This window comes from Hypanus sabinus, unplaced genomic scaffold, assembly GCF_030144855.1.
Source record: "Hypanus sabinus isolate sHypSab1 unplaced genomic scaffold, sHypSab1.hap1 scaffold_2558, whole genome shotgun sequence".
NCBI classification, from domain to species: Eukaryota; Metazoa; Chordata; class Chondrichthyes; order Myliobatiformes; family Dasyatidae; genus Hypanus; species Hypanus sabinus.
The window spans coordinates 3,995-28,436 of record NW_026780684.1 but is presented as its reverse complement, the minus strand read 5'-3'; the positions used below and the strand labels follow the sequence as shown (position 1 = coordinate 28,436).

General features: G+C 45.4%; 1 protein-coding gene across 1 annotated transcript; it reads right to left on the bottom strand.

The window, feature by feature from the left end:
* Positions 1–2,529: 2,529 nt before the first annotated feature.
* Positions 2,530–20,509, bottom strand: LOC132388033 (carcinoembryonic antigen-related cell adhesion molecule 5-like; the record flags this gene model as incomplete). Its single annotated transcript, XM_059960380.1, has 11 exons — positions 2,530–2,618; positions 2,985–3,028; positions 4,143–4,184; positions 5,724–5,788; positions 6,188–6,252; positions 6,650–6,761; positions 7,752–8,027; positions 10,137–10,397; positions 14,296–14,571; positions 18,779–19,039; positions 20,234–20,509. Coding segments are annotated over 11 exons (1,682 nt in total), but the record flags the coding sequence as incomplete, so codon positions are not given.
* Positions 20,510–24,442: the final 3,933 nt, after the last annotated feature.

Genomic DNA, 24,442 nt, shown 5'->3' with positions numbered 1-24,442 from the left:
CAGCATAGTTCATGGGGGTGGGGTCAACTCTGGACCATGATAGCTTGGTTTGCTCATCACATCCTCACCCCTCATCCTTTTAGGACATTTTGTACGTGGGGGGGGATAATTAAACATGCATGTACATGACATGTCATATGTCATTCAATCTGCTGTTTTCAAGCGGAGATCAGAGCAAGACATGATTGTGTCTATGAACTAGGATAAGAAGCATAAAATAAATAATAAATCAAAACGAGAAGAAAAGTTGCGGCAGTATTCATGGGTCCAGAGGTCATTCAGATATGTGATGGTGGAGGAGCGGCACTGTCCCGGGTGGACTGAACGACTGCCTTCATGTTTATATACCCCCTCCCTGAGAGAAACATCAATAATTGGACATAAATGACCTAATAATTCATGACTGCTAACGGAAATAAAACAACTTCAGAATGTTTTAAAAAGAGAAAACAGTAAACAATGAAGGGCAATTTCCCTGTCTCTGATATTCTAGCCTCTACACCACTCCCTCTCTGAAACCGGAACCATTCTATGCACACCCTCCCTGTCTCTTTAGATATCTTGCCCCCACGCCCATCTGACTCTATGAGTGCTCCGGCAGCAAAACCGATCTGTTTCTCTGTAACCACAGCCTGCCCCCAAAACCACCTGCACCACTACACAGCTGCCGGACACTTCATCCCGCTCCTGCCCCGCATCTGTAATCTGGAGCCTCCGCCAGTCCCCAGACCTTCTCTGTTTCTTTGTCCGTCTTCAAGCACTACACCCTTCCCCGTTTCTCTATGGGCTTCTGGCCTCTACAGACACTCTCTCTTTGTATCCATACCAATCGCTACTCCCCTCACTGTCTCTGTAACCCTCCCAGGCCTCTATCGCCTTCTATATCTCTAAACCTGCCTGTACCCTCAATGAAACAGTCAATGTCGTTGGGAGACATGGCCGTGCACATGTGTAGATCATATTTTCACTTGTTAATGTCGTTGGGAGACATGGCCGTGCACATGTGTAGATCATATTTTCACTTGTCGGACGCATTTCTTGTCGGGAAAAATTGTAAGTTTGAATCTGGTTTGGGTGTGGCAAATATGGATATATGATATATATGTACATTATTTTAATTACATCTTACGGAAATGAATGTTTGGGAAATTCTAACCCAAACCGCTCAGTGAGGGGTTTGTTAAGGGAGAGGTGATAAATTCCTGCCTTGCCAACAACACCCACACCCATCCCTTAAAAGAACAAACAATCCGCACCACCCTTTGATGAAAATATTCCTCTGGAAATTGTTTCCCTGGTGACCATTTCTGGGTGAGTTATGTCTCAGAGGGGAGAATAAGCTCGCTGTGTAATCTATCAACACACAATGATATTGGAAAAATCAGCCCACCTCCCTTACCCCCAGAGCCCGAGAAACTTACCCCTTACTGCTAACCCTCTCTGCTCCTCACTCAGCCATCTAAATGATAACAACTGGGTCTGGATGCCTCGATCAAATTTAAAATCAGCACCAAGTCCATCATCACTGACATATGGCCTTCAGTCTGTTGTTTTGTGGCGGAGATACAAGTTCAACAAAAATCATTTCACGAGATTACAGTGAAACATCGACACGAGGGAGACCGCTGAAACAACCACATGAAGTGATCAAACTACGTGATCAATCAGCATTCTGCAAATAAGAAGCAACGTCACATTTCGGCGTATAGGAACATTGGAAAAGGGGGCTGAATCAATGTCCCGGATTGATAAATTTTCACCGTGCCAATTCGCGCAGTAATCAGGAGTCAACTCGGGGTTTCAGAACCGTTTTCCATTTTATTGCATTTATTATTCAGCCATGAAGCGCGGAGTCGTCACTTCGGCCCTTTCAGCGACCGAGGACAAACCCGATTAACAGAAGAGATTTACAAGGATGTTGCCTGCATTGGGGAACATACCTTATGGGAACAGGTTCAGCCGGAATTTGCGTTTCATCCTTGGAGCGACGGAGGATGGGAGGTGACCTGATAGATGCGTATAAGATAATCAGAGGCATTGATCGTGCAAGAGCAAGAGGCTTTTCTCCAGGGCTGAAATGGCGAACACGATGGGCACAGGTTTATTGTGCTCGGAAGTAGGTGCAAGGAGATGGCAGGGTTACGTTTTTCACACAGAGAGTGATGGGTGCGTGGCGAGCGAAGGCCGATACAATGGGACTTTCCAGAGACTGTGAGATTGGCACATTGAGCTCAGAACCATAGAGGGCTATGCGGTAGAGTAATTTTGCTATATAGATTAGACATTGCAGCTCAAACACAACTGATCACGTGTTGAGAATAGAGTACGACCGGGATAGGGATTCGAACAGCGGTCATTTTATGGAAATCCCCTGACACGCCACAGCACCAGTCTGGGTTGATGCGAGAGAACTAAGCTGCTGCGACGGAAACGAGACAGAATCTTCTGTGATGTCTTTGTCGTGAGGCTAGGAAACGCGGAAGAGGTTTAATAGAGACCTGGAGAACGATTACAAAGAAAAAAAAAACATTTTGAACGGTGGATTTATCCTGGATGGTTGTCCATTCTCTGTGCCAATTCACGATCCAATCATCGGCTTCCGTTCACAGTGACGTCAGCTGCGGAAACAATTCACAATTTATGTTGACTACGTCAGCAACCCGAAAGTGTGGCTGCTGGTGAGGGTAAATACGGGTGATGATTTCAGAATCTGTGTCTGACATTGTGACAATGCAACCGCAATTAATATTTTTTTATATCGCAAGAGACCCAGGAAAAGTGTTCCTTTCAATATCAATATATCGCTGTGCGACGCCGCCTGACTCCAGTCTTGCTCTGTTACTTGTCTCTAAACTTCCAATCTCAGTGTGACTATGAGATGTGCACAACCAGGACCCTGCACGGCCCATTGGCTTGAAATTAGTGAATAGCTTTCCTTTACAAGTGAAATTGCGTGTCGGCAGCCCCAGATTTGGTTCACATACCTGTTCAGATCACCGTAAACAGATCGATACTCCAGGATAAGACCCTGTTAATGCGAGGAAATCAGCAGGATTAGTAAAAATTATTACCAAAAGCATTTATGTGTCAGAGAAGAATTAGAAGAACATTGAAAAGGACCAACGCATTCTTAACAATTCGTGTCTGAGAGAAACACGGAACAGTCGGGCCATGATGAAGAGAGGATCAGAGACACAGTTATGATTATTAAATATCGCAGAAAGCACTATAAGTTCACAAGAGCATAAAACACAAGAGCAGAATTAGGCCCTACAGTACATTAGCCTCCTCCACCATTCTATAATGACGGATGAATTTTCCCTCCCAACCCTAATCATCTGCTTTCACTCTGCGATACTTGAAACAATCAACGTTGTTTCGCGTAACCCGGGGCCTTTGTCCCCAGAGCCATAAGGGACAAACATATTACAGAGATACACCACACTTCGGCTAAAGATATTCCTCCTCATCGCTCTCTTCTGAGGGGTTCTCTGCATTCCATCGTAGAGGAATTAGTACTCACATCATCATCCATTCCGTACCATGCATACCGCAGCGCCGCCCTCTGGTCCCAGACCAGCACCCCGTCCTTCACGTTGAGAGGATCGCTCCACGCCCAGACAGTATAGGTCTTCCAATTATTCATCTTTCAATGAGCTCACCCTTTCCTTCTTCAAAACAGAAGTAGACAGAGGCCTCAAGCTAACAGGCGTATCAGCTCCTGTCGTTTACTTCCCTTTCTTCAAGAAGAGCAAAGTGATGTTTGCAAATTTCCAATCCTCCAAAACAATTCCATGATGGTATCAGTACTAATTCCTTTACGACCACTTCACCGGCCTATTTCAGACGCCTGGCGTGCAGTCAATCTCATCCATTCACCCCAGGTTATTTATCCACCTTCCAGATTGTCTGGCATCTTCTGCTTATTATAGTGGCGGCAACCACTTCCGTGTCCTGACACTGTCATACTGATGGTGTCTTCAACAGTGAAGGCGAACACGTGATACTTAATGAGTTCCTCCGCCATTTCTGCCTCCACCCGTTACAGAAACTTCGACATTCTTGCTGTCCAGAGTCTCACTTCAGGTTCTGAAGCGGAAACAATTGCTTCCAAAAGGGATTGACGCTAATGTTTCCCTTACCGTGTAAGTGGAGTCTCCATCCTGCGCATTGTTCCTTGCACCCTTGAAAGAGAAGATTACGTGTTATTTTTGAGACGTTTAAACAAGTTCACAGCAATTGTATTCTGACTCTCCGCCGATAAACACCGGGAGTATCAATGTATCACATTAGTTTGTATTTGGGGTAATATTGCCTCGTTTACCATTCGCTGCACCGCGTGTTTCCGATTCAGTGTGTGTGGAGTTACTCACATTGATCGGACATTTTAAAAGACTCTTTCATGAAATGTATTACAGCAAGGGTAAGATGTGATTTTGCATCATTCAGGAGTTAGGGATTCTGGGGAATTCTGAGGAAATTCTGCAGGTGCTGGAATCTCACACACAAAATGCCGAAGGGCTCAGAGTGTCGGGCAACATTAATGGAATTCGTTAAGCCGTTCACGTTTTGTGTAGAGACCCTCTACTGGGCTGGAAAGAAGGCAGGAAGACGCCTGGACAGAATGGTGGCCAGGGGAATGAGCACTGGCTGGGAGGTGAGGCCTGATGAGTGGGAAAGGGGGAAAGGATGAAGAAAAGTAAAATGTAGAAACATAGAAAACCAACAACACAATACAGGCCCTTCCTCCCACAAAGTTGTGCTGTACACAACCCTACCTTAGAAATTACTAGGCTTAACTTAATCCCTCTATTTTACTCAGCTCCATGTACCTATCCAAAAGCCTCTTAAAAGACCCTATTTTATACGGCCTCCCCTCCATTGCCGGTAGCCCATTCCACGCACTCACCACTCTTTGAGTAAAAAAACTTACCCCTGACATCTCCTCTGTACCTACTCCCCAGCACCTTAAACCTGTGTCCTCTTGTAGCAAGCATTTCAGCCCTGGGAAAAAAGTCTCTGACTATCCACACGATTAATGCCTCTCATCATCTTGTACGCCTCTATCAGGTCACGTCTCATCTTCCTCCGCTCCAAGGAGAAATGGCCGAGTTCACTCGAACTATTCTCATAAGGCATGCTCCCCAATCCAGGCAACATCCTTACAAATCTCCCCTGCACCCTTTCTATGGCTTCCACATCCTTCCTGTAGTGATGCGACCAGAACTGAGCACAGTACTCCAGGTGGGGTGTGACCAGGGTCCTATACAGCTGCAACATTACCTCTCGGCTCCTGAATTCAATCCCACGGTTGATGAAGGTCAATACACCATACGCATTCTTAACCACAGTGAACCGATTGCAGAGGCGAGTGTGCCATAGGGGAAGGGGAAGAGGGAGGGTCACTGGAGGGAGTTGATGGGCAGGTGAGGAGAAGATGTAAGAGGCCGGAGTGGAAAATAGAAGAAGAGAGAAGTGAACAGAAATACTGGTGGGATAAGGTCGATGTTCATGCCATCAGGTTTGGGTCTACTTTGCGGAATATAATGTGTTGTTTCTCCATTAACGGAAAATAAGATCCGGGATCGATCATCCAGGATCTTGTTAAATGCCCCATCCGTGCCGAAGGGCCCGATGGACGCGACCCATCACATTACTTATGTTCCTTTTTCCCTCTTTGAAAAGAAATGAGTGAGATCACGGACATAATGCAAACATCCAACCTGTTCATCCATTTGGACATTTTCATAATATTCCGATGAGTTGACGGTCTTTGTATCGAAGTCGCCTGAGGAAACAAAACAGATATGGCACAAGGGTGCAGCGCGTCAGGGGGCTTTGTTGAACACAGCAGACGTCAAACCGGCCCGGAAGAAAAAGCCATTGAGAGGATGAGCTCCCTTCCCACCAATCGCCGGAACCAGGAATTGAGGGCCGATATTGATCAATATGGAGAGAAATTAAGTTGCATGAACTACCATCCCATTACTTCGCTGATATTGTAATCTTCAGCAGAAGCTTTCAGCTAAAATAACTGGAAAACCCAACGGTAAAAGTCGCATCATACGTGACCATTCGCTCGGATGACCAGCTCCAGCTTCAGTGGACTAGGAGCTCCCAGATTAAAATCAAATGCTGAGATTCCCCTGGACTCAGTATTAGGACAGTTGAAACGGTGCTCACTCACTTTTCCATCCGGAATTTCTGCCCGTGCCATATTTAGATTTCGGTGGATATATGTTGCTGAATAAACTGAAACAAAGACAAGAAAAATAATTCGTCTGGAACTTAATTTCCGGCGCTGATGCACCGAATGAGAATGGCCTCTATAATTCCATTCGATTCTCTCCAGACATCCCTTAATAACGTTCTGTTTATCGGATGCCCTGTACCAGGCGAGCTCGATAGCATCGACAGATGGGTTAAGTAGACAAAACTGCTTTGGCCTTTTTGACAGATAAGGCTGTTCACACACATATTGCTGAACGCAAACCTCTTTCAGACAAATTTCGGACAGACAACTTCGCCGTGAAGGCGGAATGCTGATTCTGTCCGCAGACGGGCCCTGATCCCAGCTGAAGTCGATTCTGCCGAAATTCACATTCAATTATTAAAGGTAGGAACGAAATTCGTAGAGAAATGCAATTACCCGCCAGCTTTTCTTGCGAACAGCCATCCACTGAATCCTCCCACCAGGACCATGATAAGTAAACCGAGTATAATGCCCACGATCGCGCCAGCCCGGAAGGTACAATTTTCATCTGTTTTTGGTGATGACACAGAAAACAAGCATATATTTTACATGGCGAAAACTCATCTTTATTTAAGAAATGATAATTGATCCACGCTCCGGAAACTTCTGGTCGCTGGTCTCGATATTGAATCAATTTAAATCAATTACTCTTTTATTCTGTTAGGCCACTTAGGAGGATTGAAGGTAGGGCGTGAGGAAAGCGAGAGAGGGAAACGGTTTGAATCTTTGATCATCGGGTTTACATGAACGAATGAGAGACACATTCACTCACCGTGTGCGCTAACTACACCTTGTAAGATAAATGGTCCTGTTGGTTACGCCGTTATTAATCCGACATGTATAACTCCCAACGTCAACCGAGCTCACCGACTCAAGGGTGAGTTCCTGCCATGTCTGCAGGAGATTGTTCCCATTATCACTGACACAAGGGTGAGATCCTGCCCTGTCTGCAGGAGATTGTTCCCATTGTCACTGACACAAGGGTGAGTTCCTGCCCTGTCTGCAGGAGATTGTTCCCATTGTCACTGACACAAGGGTGAGTTCCTGCCCTGTCTGCAGGAGATTGTTCCCATTGTCACTGACACAAGGGTGAGTTCCTGCCCTGTCTGCAGGAGATTGTTCCCATTGTCACTGACACAAGGGTGAGTTCCTGCCCTGTCTGCAGGAGATTGTTCCCATTGTCACTGACACAAGGGTGAGTTCCTGCCCTGTCTGCCGGAGATTGTCCCCCTTGTACCATGAATATATACCACAGGGGACTGACAGAGGAAAGCAAGTTAATGTCAGGTTTGACACTATATTGGACACAACTGGACGCTCCGGTTCAATTCTGAACTTCTCTGATCCATTTATAAAATGAAGAAAAGTGCTGATTAGAGAAAAATCCTGATGGATACGGGATATTATGACCTTCTGTCTTCATTGAAAAGATGAGAGCAAATGTTGTTAAGTGTAATATCTGATACAAATGAACGCGGTTGACTAACTGTTTACTTACAGTAAACTTGCACGTTGGTCACTCCAGCGCCACTGCTGAATGAATTGCTGGCGATGCACTTGTACGTCCCTGCGTCGTTTCTGTTAGCTCTGATTATAGTCAGTTTCGCCTTGTCGGGAGATGTAAATATTCTGCCGTTTTCCTGGATGGGTTGGTTATCCTTGAACCATGTCCGTGTCTGAACAGTGCCCGACGCGGGACAGCTGAGTGTGATGGTATCGGGGTCTTCAAGGGGGTTGGGATCACTGGCCACGACAGTAACCCCAGTCACTGTCTCTGTAAATACAATTGAAATGTACATAGATTTACACGGGGTTTTATCTACAACACGAGCATAATATTTGGATGCTGCCAGCTCAATATCGTCGGCATTCCCAGTTCTTATCCCAATGTGTTTCGATATCAAGTCAGTATCCAGCTTGAACTAAACGCCGGCACTGAGTTTAAAGTGTTACTGCTGTTACCCAAGGGGACGGTGAGCAACCTATTCCCGTTTCAGATGTTCCTCAATACATGGATATTCCTGCAGTAAGAACATACATTCTCCAGCAAAGCAGACTAAAACAGAATTGCACTTGGCTACAGTTTAATTGTCCCGTGGAGCATGTGAAAACAAACTACCCGTGCCCCCTGCTGTTGAAGCCAAAAGTAGAGTGACTTCGTATTTAATATCTGGCTGAGGAGTTGGCGGAGGAGGGAGGGCATAGGAATAATGATCATGGGTTCCTCCAGGGAAGTTGCGACCTCTAGAGAAGGGGCGGGGCTCCTGAACTGGGGAGGGGTAAACATTCCTGTGGGAAGGCTTCTTGTCGCTGCACGATAGGCAACTAAGTGGAGTTGCAATTGGAAGGGAGCCAGGATCCGTGGAGATCTGGCGCAGCTAGATTTCGGCATGACGTCGGCTCCTCCGGATTGGCTGATGTGCAATGAGCCGAAATTGATCAGAGAGCTTATGGAAAATAGAATGTTGGTGTAAGTGATCATCATATGATCGACTTCATCCTGAAATGTGAGAAGGCGAACCTGAAGAGTCAGATGAACCAGTGTTACAGTGGGTTAAAAGGAGTTAGAGAAGCACTAGAGAGGGGTTGGCCAGATTTAATTGAAAAATAACACTGGCGGGGATGACGGCAGAGGAGGAAGAAATATTCTAAAGGAAAGATGACATAACCGTGGCGGAGAAGAGAAGTCAAAGCCAACATGAAGGTCAAAAGGAGGGTATATGATGGAACAATCATTAATGGGAAGTCAGATGATTGGGAAGTTGTATAAAAAAACAATTGGCAACTAAAAGGTCATTTAGAAGGTAAAGATGAATGAGAAAGCACTCTAGCCACTAATATTAATGAAGATCGGCACAGAGTCTTAACGTACAACAAGTGTGAAACGAGAAGCAAGAGTGGATATCGGGCCGTACAGAAACGATAGTGGAGAGGTAGTACGGGGAACAAGGAACTGGTGGACAAACTGCATCAGCCCTCACCGTGGAACACACTGTGAAATGTCGGATGTTTCAGGTATCAGGGGTCATGCGATGTCCGCATTCATTACAAGGGGACTAGAATATAAAAGGAGGGATGTAATGCTGAAACTTGATGAAGCACCGGTGAGGCCTCACTTGGAGTATTGTGATGCATTTTGGGACCCTTGTCGTTGAGAGAGAATGTGATCAAACTGAAGCGGTTTCCAAGGAAGTTCGCCAAAATGATCCCAAGTTTGAACGGCTTTACTGGAGAAGAGGGTTTGATGGGTCCGGGCCTTTACCCACTGGGGTTCAGAAGAATGTGGGGAGACCTCACGGAAACATATCGAGTTGTGAAAGGCCTTGTTGGAGTGGATGTGGGAAAGATGATTCTCATGGCGGCAGAGTCTAAACCCAGAAGACACAACCTGTGCATAGAGTGGTATCCTCTAACCAAGGCGAAAATGAATCTCTTTCAACAGAACATAATGAATCTGAGAATTATGTTCCACAGGCAGCTGTAGAGGGAGTCTCGTTATGTAAGTTTACAGCCGAGGATGACAGATTCACAATTGGTCAGGGCATGAGGAATATGCGGAAACGGCTGTGATCGGGACTGCGAGGAATATTGGATCAGCCATGATGAAATGGCGGAGCGGACTCCATTGGCCAAATGGTCTAAATCTCCTTCCAATGATTAAGGCCTTCTGGTCTTAACTGCAGCAAGTAAAAATTTGCAATTTAATCAGCAAGTCAGAACAATTCCAATTTTCATCTTCATCAATACTCTTATTCATCAATATACAACGTTGTGGATTGATTTCGTTAGAATTTGTTCAGGCATTTAGTTGGATTACACGGGCCCGTCTGCACCAACACCATTAATTATAGGACCTCAACAAAGGGAGGTACGGACTACCTACCGAACACAATGATTTCCGTGGTTGAGGCATTATTCCTTTTTGTAATCGTGTTATAGGCCTCACAAGTATACTTTCCCGTGTGGGCCACAGAGACGCTGTCGAGGACGACCTCATGCCCACTTTGCAGGCGGGCACCATTCTGTTCCCAATTCAATTCAGCATCTGGGCGGGATTCCGTGGAACATGTTAACCTGATCGTGCTTCCGGCAATGTAAAAAGATGCGTGCGGTTGAGTGATGACGGATGGACGATCCGGTCCGTCTAAAAGAAACGGACAAAAGGGGTTGCAACAAATCACACAGGAGATACAACAGCGTTCCTCAGCGGAAGAGGAAGAACAGCCCACCACCAGAGAAAGCGCTCCCACACACCGGAGAATGCATCCGTCTGGAAGCCACGCGCGGGAAAGAGGAGAGTCGGGACACAGTGTCAGATTATCCACGTCTTCCGAAACTATGAACTGCACAGTTACCTCATATCCCAAAACCCGTCTCCTCCTCCAAGCTGGATACAATGCACGCCAGTCATAAGCGTATCGTTTCGTAAAACTTCCCCAGGTGTGTGTTTTGTGGAAGGGAGTTCAGAAAAACGTTCCAGACAAAATTCAAAGCGTTGCTCTGCGTGGATAGGTAAGGCAACTTGCAGTGTGTAGATGCAATAACTCATGTAATCAGTGATCGGGCCGAATGTCATGTAGGCACACACTATACAGTCAAGTCACTGACCACGTGTGCAATTATCGGGACACTCCAGTTTACAGCGTGTTATCGTAGGACGCGTTTTCAGTTCCAATATTCTAGGTTTAGTCTCTATCAGTGAGGACCGGTGGCTGTAACACCACTGCCCATTGTGATTTTCATCCAGATCTAACAGCTGTAACTTCCCGCTTCCACATGTGCACTGAAGCAATGGATCCCCACCTCGTCGTAGCGATGGACATTTGCCAGAAGGGTTGTCGGGCTGATATGGACTGTGAGCGTTTTACACTCTGAACTTTCCCTGTCCCTTTCGGTGAACGGAATTATTACCAAACTTCCTAAACAGCCTTACACTGCGCCGGAGATTCAATGGTGCATTTATTTAAAAAGTAATAACTTTGCATTCACTGTACCAAGTTCGGATCAGCTTCCGTGGTGTTGTGAAAAAAAAAACAGAAACTAGAATTAGAATTTTAAGGAGATAATTTCAATATGAATGAATAGAACTATTGCACATCCCAGTTTGGCAAAAGAATAAACCAGGGAAGGCAGTGCACCCGTGGCTGACAAGGGAAATTAGGGATAGTATCAAGTCCAAAGAAGAAACATATAAATTAGCAAAAAAAAAGTGGCACACCTGAGAAATGGGAGAAATTCAGAGACCAGCAGAGGAGGACAAAGGGCTTAATTAGGAAAGGGAAAAAAGATTATGAGAGCAAGCTGGCAGGGAACATAAAAACTGACTGTAAAAGCTTTTATAGATATGTGAAAAGAAAAAAAAAGATTGTTCCGGACAAATGTAGGTCCTTTCCAGTCAGAAACAGGTGAATTGATGACAGGGAACAAAAACGTGGCAGACCAATTGAATAACTACTTTGGTTCTGTCTTCACTAAGGAGGACGTAAATAATCTTCCGGAAATAGTAAGGGACCAAGGGTGAGGGACCAAGTAAGGGATATAGTAAGGGACCAAGACCATCTAGTGAGATGGAGGAACTGAGGGAAATACATGTTAGAAGGGAAGTGGTGTTAGGTAAATTGAAGGGATTAAAGGCAGATACATCCCCAGGACCAGATGGTCTGCATCCCAGAGTGCTAAAGGAATTAGCCCAAGAAATAGTGGATGCAATAGTGATAATTTTTCAAAACTCTGTGGCGACCCATTTCCTGGCGCATCCGAACCGACTCACAATTAGATAGCCTACGGGGGTTTGCGAGCACAGAGCTTTGGAGCCTCTGCGCCATGGGGGGCCGGTTGAGGGAGGCTTAAAAGTGAGGCTGAAGTTTTCGAATAAAGTTTTTTCCTTCGACTGCAGTTACCGACTCCGTGTCGTAATTGTAGCGCACCAATTGTAGCGGTGTGCTACACGCAGCGCTAAAATTACGCGAGAAGCTCGGTAACCTGGCCCCCATACCCACTTCACAGCACGGGCGGCACCCGAACTGCGTACCCAAAGACCTACAGAACTGTAAGTTTGTGTTTGTACGAAGGGGCGGGCATCGGCCGCCGCTGCAGCGGCCATACGAGGGGCCGTTTATGGTGCTCCGGAACAACGGGTCCACGTTCGTGCTGGACGTTGGCGGGAAAGAGGAGGTTTTCACGGTGGACCGCCTCAAACCGGCCATGTGGACCTGGCGCAACCGGCCGAGTTTCTGGCGCCTCGGCGCAGAGGCCGACCTCCCAAGCAGGTTCTGGCCCAGACTGTGGACATTGGGGGGTGTATCGCCGGTTCTGGGGTGGGGGGGGGGTTATGTGGCGACCCATTTCCTGGTGCATCTGAACCGACTCACAATTAGATAGCCTACGGGGGTTTGCGAGCACAGAGCTTTGGAGCCTCTGCGCCATGGGGGGCCGGTTGAGGGAGGCTTAAAAGTGAGGCTGAAGTTTTCGAATAAAGTTTTTTCCTTCGACTGCAGTTACCGACTCCGTGTCGTAATTTTAGCGCTGCGTGTAGCACACCGCTACAACTCCTTAGATTCTCGATTAGTTCCTGAGGATTGGAGAGTGGCTAATGTAACCCCACTTTTTAAAAAAGGAAGGAGAGAGAAACCGGGGAATTATAGACCGGTTAGTCTGACATCGGTGGTGGGGAAAATGCTAGAGTCGCTTATCAAAGATGTGATAACAGCACATTTGAACAGAGGTGAAATCATGGGACAAAGTCAGCATGGATTTGTGAAAGGAAAATTATGTCTGACGAATCTTACAGAATTTTTTGAAGATGTAACTAGCACAGTGGATAGGTGAGAGCCAGTGGATGTGGTATATTTAGATTTTCAAAAGGCATTTGACAAGGTCCCACATAGGGGATTAGTGTGCAAACTTAAAACACACGGTATTGGGGAGATGGTATTGATGTGGATAGCGAATTGGTTGGCAGACAGGAAGCAAAGAGTGGGAGTAAACGGGACCTTATCAGAATTGCAGGCAGTGACTAGTGGGCACCGCAAGGCTCAGTGCTGGGACCCCAGTTGTTTACAATATATATTAATGATTTAGACGAGGGAAATAAATGCAGCATCTCCAAGTTTGCAGATGACACGAAGCTGGGCAGCGGTGTTAGCTGTGAGGAGGAAGCTAAGAGGATGCAGGGTGACTTGGATAGGATAGGTGAGTGGGAAAATTCATGGCAGATGCAATTTAATGTGGATAAATGTGAGGTTATACACTTTAGTGGCAAAGACAGGAAAACAGATTATTATCTGAATGGTGGCCGATTAGGAAAAGGGGAGGTGCATCGAAACCTCGGTGTCATTGTACACCAGTCATTGAAGGTGGGCATGCAGGGACAGTAGGCGGTGAAAAAGACAAATGGTATGTTGGCATTCATAGCAAAATGATTTGAGTACAGGAGTAGGGAGGTCCTACTGCAGTTGTACAAGGCCTTGATGAGACCACAACTAGAATATTGTGTGCAATTTTGGTCCCGTAATCTGAGGAAAGACATTCTTGCCATAGAGGGAGTACAGAGAAGGTTCAACAGATTGATTCCTGGGATGGCAGAACTTTCATATGAAGAAATATTGGATCGACTAGGCTTATACTCACTGGAATTTAGAAGATTGAGGTGGGATCTTATTGAAACGTATAAATTTCTAAAGGGATTGGACAGGCTAGATGCAGGAAGATTGTTTCCGATGTCGGGGAGGTCCTGAACGAGGGGTGACAGTTTAAGGATAAAGGGGAAGTACCTGAAGTACAGATTTGAACCGAGATAGTGGTAGCTTAACCGCCGCCGTAATGTAACTTGGATTTGAAATTTAAAATTTTAATTTTAGTTCCCCAGCGTCCGAGATAGACCTGGATCTGTCTCCTAATTAACTGTTCAGTTGTCCCAGTGTTAGTCGATAGTGGTTAATACCTCAGGCAACGATCACTAATGTACTCACAAACTCCGGGAATCCCGTATCTCGGAGGAACTGTGATATTATATGTAACTACCGGAAAATCGGGACACTTACAGCTGACATGAAGAGAAAACGGAGAGCTTGTGATTTCGTTAATCATGTTGCTTGCTCTACAGGTGAAACTTCCGTCTGTCCGTAGCACTCCAGAAACAGTGAGTGTGCTGTGATCTTCATTCAGAACAATCCTGTCTCCAGGAATTATCTTGCGATTCTCCGCATGCCACAGGTAAGAGACATTCGTGCCTCTTGCGGAGCAGGTTAGTCTGACGGTGTCGCTGTACTCAATCAGTCTGGTGGCGTTAGATGTAACAGTGACATTGGAAACACGTTCTGTTAAAACATAGGGGATTGGTTAGTGTACAACGCAAGAATAGAATCTGCAGATTTATGAATTCCGTTACGAATCTGAAAATGAAATCAAACATTTACTATTCCATAATAAGTAAACATTTATAAGTTATGCAATCTGACGGACATAGGTTTCTGTGATAGCAGTTATAGGCATCGGGGAAGAATTGCAAAGGTTGGAGGTTGGCTTACTGTGTTCCATTCATCGCTACCAGTGGGAAGTACAAGCATACACGGTACAGGAACCGTGGTGTACAAAGGCCGTTGTAAATCGAGTGAAGAAGAACAAAAAAGAGCTTACGAAAGGTTAAAAAAAGGGTAATGATAGAGATCTAGAAACCTGTCAGATAAGCAAGAAGGAGCTTAAGAATAAATTAGTTCCAGAAGGGGCCATGAGGAGGCCTTGCCAGACAGGATTAAGGAAAACCCCAAGGCATTCTACAAGTACGTGAAGAGCAAGAGGATAAGACGTGAGAGAATGGGCCCAATCAAGTGAGACAGTACAAAAGGTTTTATGGGACCGGAAGAGGTAATTAATGAAAACCTTGCTTCCGTATTCTCTACGGTTAAGGATCTTGGCGATTGTAGGGATGACCTGCAACGGATTGAAAACCACTTGCCGATAGGTATTAGGCAATAGGATGTTCTGGAGATTTTAGAAATCATCAATTTGGATAAGTCACCTGGACCGGAAGGGATGCATCCCAGGAAACCGTGGGAGGCGAGGGAGGAGATTGCTGAGCCTCTAGCGGTAATGTTTGCGTCATCAATGAGGACGGGAGAGTTTCCGGAGGATTGGGGCGTTGCGGATGTTGCTCTGGTATTCAAGAAAGGGAGTAGGGATAGCCCAGGAAATTATAGACCAGTGAGTCTTATCAGCTTGATTGAATTTTTTGAGAATGTGACGAAACACATTGATGAAGGTCGAGCAGTATATGTAGAAAGCATGGATTTTTGAGCAGGGTATTGGATAAGGTAGCCCATGTAAGACTTATAGGGAAAGTAAGAAGGCATGGATCCAAGGTGACATATCTTTTGTGGATACAGAACTGGCTGTCCACAGAAGGCAAAAAGTATTTGTAGGTGGGTCATATTCTGCATGGAGGCCGGTGACCAGTGGCGTGCCCTAGGGATCTGTTCTCGGACCCCTACTCTTGGCGATTTTTATAAATGAACTGAATGAGGAATTGGATGGTTGGGCTCGTAAATATGATGATGACAGAAATATTGGGATGTTGTGGATAGTATGGAAGACTGTCAAAATTTACAGCAGGACATTGATAGGATGCAATACTGGGCTGAGATGAGGCAGATGGAGTTCAACCCAGATAGGTGTGTGGTGTTCAACTTCGGCGCTGCTTTGTGGGCCGAATGGCCTTTATTGTGCCGTAGGTTTTCAATGTTTCAATGTTTCAATATCTGATAAATCCTTTGGATTGTTCTTTCCAGTAGGCAACGGGGGAGAGATGTTGGTGGGACAGCGGGGTTTGTCTAAAGGGTATTCAGTAAGGCCTTTAACAGGTTTTCACTTAAAAAACTGCATCCAGATTTAGGGGGAAGGCACAAATGTTAAGAGGGAGAGATTTAAAACTGATAAATACCTGTAATGAGCTGGCTGAGGGAGTGGTGGAGGAGGACACAGTTGCTACATTTAGAACAGGCATGGATAAACAACAGGACTGAGTAGTTTGGGGTGTTATTGGCAGAAAGGAGCAGCTGTGACCAGCAGGGAGTTTCAGTGGACGACATGGACACGAGCTGGACTGAAGGCATCGGTTCCTTGCTGTTTTAATATATGAGGCAAAGGTGCTTCAAAAGCTCACATTTCAAAAAAATAAATAAATAAAACCGGGACAATTGACAAATAAACGGAGCTGGTGAAGAAGGAATTAGGAATTAATTCACTTCAGGCAAGGGTCACCTGGCAATGAGAAAGGAGATGGGAAATCACTGGTAAGCACAGAGGAGAATTTCTGACAACCGTTTGTAAGATCATCCAGATAAGCTGTCGTTACTGAAATGATGCAAAGTTCAGTGTCAGTGTCAATGTAATGGAGCCAATGAAAATTGTAATCTCACACAGCCGAAAAAAATGCAAACTGCGGAACACCTTAGAAGCATGAATTGCAAACCAAATAATGGATAAGAACACGGATCTGAATTCCGTAATCAGCACCGGACTCGACATTACCAGATAGAAACACAGAAACATAGAAAACCTGCAGCACAAAACAGACACTTCTGTCCACAAAGCTGTGCCGAACATGGCCTGAACTCAGAAATTACCTCGGGTTACCCATAGCCCTCTATTTTACTAAGCTCCATGTTCCTGTCCAGGAGTCTCTTAAAAGCCGTATCCTATCGGCCCCGACCATCGGCGCCGGCAGCTCATTCCACGCACTCACCACTCTCAGGGTAAAGAAACATACCCCTGACATCCCCTCTGTACCTACTTCCAAGCACCTTAAAACTGTGCCCATTCGTGCTACACATTTCAGCCCCGGGAAAAAGCCTCTGACTATCCACACGATCAATGCCTCTCATCATCTTGCACACCTCTGTCAGGTCACCTCTCATCCTCGGTCGCTCCGAGGGGAAAAGGCCGAGTTCACTCTCCCCATTCTCATAAGGCACGCTCCCCAATCCAGGCAACATCCTCGTAAACCTCCTCTGCACCGTCCCTGTGGTTTCTACATACTTCCTTCAGTGAGCCGACCGGTATAGAGCACAGTACTACAAGTGGGGTCTGTCCGAGTTCCTATATGGCTACAACATTGCCTCTCGGGTTTTAAACTCAATCCTTATGGTGTCTTAACCACAGAGGCAACCTGTGCAGCAGCTTTGTGTGTGTTACAGTAATATACTCGAACCCAAGATCCTCCAGAGTCTTACCATTGATGCTATATTCTGCCTTGACATTTAACCTAACGAAATGAACCACCTGACACTTATCTGTGTTGATCTCCATCTGTCACTGCTCAGTACAGTTTTGCATCCTGTCAACGTCCCGCTGTGACCTCTGACTGTGCTCCACAATATCTGGAAAACCTCCAACCATTCCGTCGTCAGAAAACTAACAGTAGACAATAGACAATAGAGAATAGGTGCAGAAGTAGACCATTCGGCCCCTCGAGTCTGCACCGCCATTCTGAGATCATGGCTGATCATTCACTATCAATACCCAGTCCCTGCCTTGTCCCCATATCCCTTGATTCCCCTATCCATCAGATACCTATCTAGCTCCTTCTTGAAAGCAACCCATCCCTCCACTTCCTCATCCAGACAAATTATAAAAAATCACTAAGAGTAAGGGTCCCAGAACAGATCCCTGAGGCTCTCCACGTCACCGATCTCCATGGAGATTATGACCCGTCGAAAACCACTATTTGCCTTCAGTGTGCAAGGCAGTTCTGGATCCACAAAGCAATGTCCCCTTGGAGAAGGGGAGAAGGGTTCAGGTTTCTAGAACATTGGGAACTCTTCTGGGGCAGCTGTCAACTGTACAAACAGGATGGGTTACACTTGAATCCTGGCGGGAAGGCAGAGAAAGGCTATTGGGGGGTGATTGTTACAAATGAGCTGGATGGAGAAGTAGAGGAATAGGTTAGTAAGTTTGCCGATGACACAATGGTTAGTGTGGAGGCCGGTCAGTGGTTAGAGCGGGGCATTGATAGGATGCAACACAGGGCTGAGACATGGCAGATGGAGTTCAATCCTTATAAGTGTGAAGTGGTTCATTTTGGTAGGTCAAATATAATGGCAGAATATAGTATTAATGGTAAGACTCTTGGCAGTGTGGAGGACCATGGGGATCTTGGGGTCCCAGACCATAGGACGCTCAAAGCAGCTGCGCAGGTTCACTCTGTGGTTAAGAAGGCGTAAGGTGTCTTGGCCTTCATCAATCGTGGAATTGAACTTAGGAGCCGAGGTAATGTTGCAGATATATAGGACCCTGATCAGACCCCACTTGGTGTGCTATGCTCAGTTCTGGTCGTCTCAATAGACGAATGATGTGGCAGGCACAGAGAGGGTGCAGAGGAGATTTACAAGGATGTTGTCTGGATTGGCGAGCATCCCTTATCAGAATAATGTCTAATCGGGTTCAGGCATTCAGTTGAATTGCACGGGCCTGGCCGCACCAACACCGTTAAATATACGACTTCAACAAAGGGAGGTACGGACTACCTACCGAACACATTGATTTGCGTAGTTGAGGCATTGTTCCTTTTTGTAACCATGTTATAGGCCTCACAAGTATACGTTCCCGCGTTGTTCACAGAGATGCTGTCGAGGACGACCTCCTGCCCACTGTGTAGGTGGGCACCGTTCAGTTGCCAATTCAATTGAGCATCTGGGTGGGACTGTGAGAAACATGTTAACCTTAGGGAGCCTCCGGCAATGTGAAAAGACGAGTGCGGTTGAGTGATGATGGATGGACGATCCGGTCCGTCTAAAAGAAACGGACAAAAGGGGTTGCAACAAATCACACAGGAGATACAACAGAGTTCCTCAGCTGCAGAGGAAGAACAGCCCACCACCAGAGAAAGCGCACCGACACACTGGAGAATGCATCCGTCTGAAAGCCACGCGCGGGAAAGAGGAGAGTCGGGACACTGTGTCAGATTATCCACGTCTTCCGAAACTATGGATTGCACAGTTACCTCATACCCCAAAACCCGTCTCCTATTCCAACCTAGATACAATGCACGCCAGTCATAAGCGTATCGCTTTGTACAACTTCCCTATGTGTGTGTTTTGTGGAAAAGAGTTCAGGAAAACTTTCCAAACAAAATACCCAACACCACTCTGCAGGGACTCGGAGTGTAGATGCAATAACTCATGTAATCAGGGTTCGGGCTAAATGTCATGTGGGCCCACACTATACTGTCAAGTCTCTGACCACGTGTGCAATTATAGGGACACTCCAGTTTACAACGTTTTATGGTAAGACGCGTTTTCAGTTCTAATATTCTAGTTTTAGTCTCTTTCAGTGAGGACCGGTGGCTGTAACACCACTGCACTTTGTGATTTTCATCCAGATCTAACAGCTGTAAATTCCCGCTTCCACATGTGCACTGAAGCAATGTATCCCCCACCTCGTCGTGTCTATGGACATTTGTCAGAAGGGTTGTGGGGCTGATAAGGGCTGTGGGCGTTTTAAACTCTGAACTTCCACTGTCCCTTCCGGTGAACGGAATTATTATCAAAGTCCCTAAACGGCCTTACACAGCGCCGGAGATTCAAATGTCCATTTGTCTAAAAAGTAATATCTTTGCCCTCACTGGACCAAGTCCGGATCACCTTCCATTGTGTTGAGAAAAAACACAAACCAGAATTAGAATTTTGCAGAGATGATTTCGATATGAATGAATAGAACTGAAGTGACACACAAAGCTCAGCAGAGTCAAATCCAAATTTAATGGACATCACCATTGCCTTGAGCCGTGGGCATCGGACTTGTTCAAAACGCGTTGTTTTGTGTGAAGACTCATGCAGGATAGACCAGGCTATCCTGCACGTTTCATTTACCTGAAGTACAGATTTGAACCGACATAGTGTTAGCTTAACCGTAGCCGTAATAAGACACGGATTTGAAATTTAACTGTGATATAACAGGTAACTACCGGAGTCTCGGGACACTTACAGTTGACATTAAGAGAAAACGGAGCGCTCGTGATTTCGTTAATCACGTTGCTTGCTCTACAGGTGAAATTTCCGTCTGTCCGTCGCACTCCAGAAACAGTGAGTGTGCTGTGATCGGCACTCAGCTCAAACCTGCCGCCGGGAATGATCACGCTGTTCTCCTCAAGCCACAGGTAAGAGACATCCGTGCCTCTTGCGGAGCAGGTTAGTCTGACGGTGTCGCTGTACTCAATCAGTCTGGTGGCATTTGATGTAACAGTGACATTGGAAACAGGTCCTGTTAAAACAGAGGGGTTTGGTTAGTGCACGACACAAGAATAGAATCTGCAGGTTTATGAATTCTGTTACGAATCTGAAAATGAAATCAAACTTTTATCATTCCATAATAAGTAAACATTTATAAGTTATTCAATCTGATGGACATGATGTTTTGAGATGGACGTTACAGGATTCGGGGAAAATTGCGAAGTTTGGAGGTTGGCTAACTGTGTTCCATTCATCGCGACCAGTGGGAAGTACAAGCATACACGAAACAGGAACCGTGTTGTACAAAAGGCCGTTGTAAATAGAGTGAAGAAGGAAAAAAGAGCTTACGAAAGGTTCAAAAAACAGGGTAATGATAAAGATCTAGAAACCTGTCAGATAAGCAGGAAGGAGTTTAAGAATAAATTAGGAGAGCGGAAGCGGCCATGAGAAGGCCATGCCAGACAGGATTAAGGAAAACCCCGAGGCATTCTACAACTATATGAAGAGCAAAAGGATAAGACGTGAGAGAATGGGCCCAATCAAGTGAGACAGTACAAAAGGGTGTATGGGATCGGAAGAGGTACTTAATGAAAATTTGGCTTCCCTATTCTCTACGGTTAAAGATCTTGGCGATTGTAGGGATGACCTGCAGCAGGCTGAAAAGCCTTTGACGATAGATGTTAGGGAATAGGATGTACTGGAGATTTTAGATATCATTAAGTTGGATAGGTCACCTGGACCGGAAGGGATGCATCCCAGGAAACCGTGGGAGGCGAGGGAGGAGATTGCTGAGCCTGCAGCGGTGATGTTTCCATCATCAATGAGGACGGGAGAGTTTCTCGAGGATTGGGGGGTTGCGGTTGTTGCTCTCGTATTCAAGAAAGGGAGCAGGGATAGCCCAGGAAACTATAGTCCAGTGAGTCTTATCAGCCTGATTGATTTTTTTGAAGACGTGACGAAACACATTGATGAAGGTAGAGCCGTAGATGTAGACCGTATGGACGGGTTCGCAAATTTGTTGATGACAGAAAGACTGGGTTGTTGTGGATAGTGTGGAGGGCAGTTAGAGGTTACAGCAGGACACTGATTGGATGCAAAACGAGGCTGAGATGTGAGAGTTCAACCCAGATAAGTGTGTGGTCGTTCAGTTAGGTAGGCAGAATATAGATATTAATGGCAAGAATCTTGGTAGTACGGTTGATCAGAGGGATCTTGGGGTCCGAGTCCAAAGAACAATCAAAGCCACTACTCAGGTTGACTCTGTGGTTGAGAAGGCGTACGGTGTACTGGCCTTCACCAACCGTCGGATTTAGTTTTCGAGCTGATTGTACTGTTGCACCTAGAAAGGAACCTGGAGAGACCCCACTCGGAGTGTGGCGCTCATTCCTGGTCTCCTCACTACAGGAAGAACGTGGACACCATAGAAAGGGTGCAGAGGAGATTTACGAGGATGTTGCCTGGATTGGGGAGCATGCCTTAAGAGAGCAGATTGAATGTTCTCGGCCTTTTCTCCTTGGAGCGACGGGGGATGGGTGGTGACCTGATAGACGTGTAAAAGATGATGAGAGGTATTGATCGTGTGGATAGTCAGAGGCCTTTTCCCAGGGCTGAGATGGCGAGCAGGAGAAGGAACAATCAATCAACATCCTTTGCACTTTTCTTTTCTCAGCAGTGGAACGAGAACGGCTGCAGTCTTACTCGCTCTGCACTGGGACTCATATCGTCTGAACAATATTGACACTCATCACAGGCTGCATCTCTCCATTCAACACAAACCGCTGCTTTTTACCATGTATGTCAAAGGTTTGGACTACAGGATTAATGGATTTGTGGCTATATTTGCCGATGATACAAAGATAGGTGGAGGAAAAATAGCGTTGAGGAAACAGCGAGTCTTCAGAGAGACTTAGATAGTTTAGGGGAATAGGCAAAGAAGTAGCAAATAAAATACTATGTTGGAAATTGTCTGGTCATGCACTTTGGTGAGCAAATAAACGGGCAGACCATTATTTAGATGGAGAGAAAATGCAGAAGAAAATGCAGAGCTGCAAATTGGTTTGGCGGGCCTTGAGCAGAATACACAAAAGGATAACCGCCAGGTTCAAGTCAAGTCAAGTCAAGTCAAGTCACTTTTTATTGTCATTTCGACCATAACTGCTGGTATGGTGCCCGGTAAAAACGAGACCACGTCACCTCTATCTATCCCCCTCATAATTTTAAATATCTCTATCAAGTCCTCCCTCAACCTTCTACTCTCCAAAGAATAAAGACCTAACTTATTCAACCTTTCCCTGTAACTTAGGTGCTGAAACCCAGGTAACATTCCAGTAAATCTTCTCTGTACGCTCTCTATTTTGTTGACATGTTTCCTATAATTCGGTGACCAGAACTGTACAAAATATTCCAAATTCGACCTTACCAATGCCTTGTACAATTTTAACATTACATCCAAATTCCTATACTCAGTGCTGTGATTTATAAGGCCAGCATACCAAAAGCTTTCGTCACCACCCTATCCACATGAGATTCCACCATCAGGGAACTATGCACCATTATTCCTAGATCACTCAGTTCTACTGTATTCTTCATGCCCTACTATTTACCATGTTTGTCCTATTTGAATTATTCCTAACAAAATGTAGCACCTCACACTTATCAGCATTAATGTCAATCTGCCATCGTTCAGCCCCCTATTCTAACTGCCCTAAATCTCTCAGAAAGCTTGGAAAACACACTTCATTGTCCAAAACGTCACCTACATTAGCATCATTTTCATTCTTACAAATCCAATTTACCACCCCATCATCCAGATCATTAATGAATATGACAAACAACATTGGACCCAATACAGATCCCTCCGGCACACCACCAGTCACCGACCTCTAACCTGACAAACTGTTATCCACCACTACTCTCTGCAATCTCTTATCCAGCCATTGTTGAATCCAGTTTTACTATTTCAATATTAATATCTAACGATCGAACCTTCCTAACTAATCTTCCATGCGGAACTTTGCCAAAGGTCTTACTGAAGTCCATACAGACAACATCCGCTGCTTTACCCTCGTCAACTTCCCTCGTACCTTCTTCAAAAAACTCAATAGGATGTGTCAAACATGACCTTACACGCACAAATCCATGTTGACTGTTCATAATCAGATCCTGTATATCCAGGTAATTATATATACCACATCTAAGAACACTTTCCATTAATTAACCCACCACTGACGTCAAACTGACAGGTGTATAATTGCTAGGTTTGCTGTTAGAAACCTTTTTAAACAATGGAACCACATGAGCAATATGTCAATCCTCCGGCACCATCCCCATTTCTAATGACATTTGAAATATTTTTGTCAGAGCCCCTGCCATTTCTACACCAACTTCCCTCAAGGTCATAGGGAATATCCTGTCAGGACCCCGAGATTTATCCACTTTTATATTCTTTAAAAGCGCCAGTACTTCCTCCTCTTTAATCGTCATTGTTTCCAAAGCTTCCCTACATGTTTCTCTTACCTTACACAATTCAATATCCTTCTCCATAGTGAATACTGAAGAAAATAGATTGTTCTGAATCTCCCCCAACTCTTGCGGTTCCACCCATAGCTGTTCACTCTGATTCTCTAAGGGACCAATTTATCCCTCACTATCCTTTTGCTATTAATATAACTGTAGAAACCCTTCGGATTTATTTTCCCGTTATTTGGATAGCAACCTCGTACCTTTTTTAGCTTTCCTAATTTCTTTCTGAAGATTCTTCTTACATTCTTTATATCCCACGAGCACCTCATTTACTCCATGCTGCTTATATTTATGGTAGATATCTCTATTTTTCCTAACCACGTTTCCAATATCCCTTGAAAACCATGTCTCTCTCAAACGTTTAACCGCTCCTTTCAACCTAACAGGATCATAAAGATTCTGTACCCTCAAAATTTCACCTTTAAATGACGGCATTTCTCTA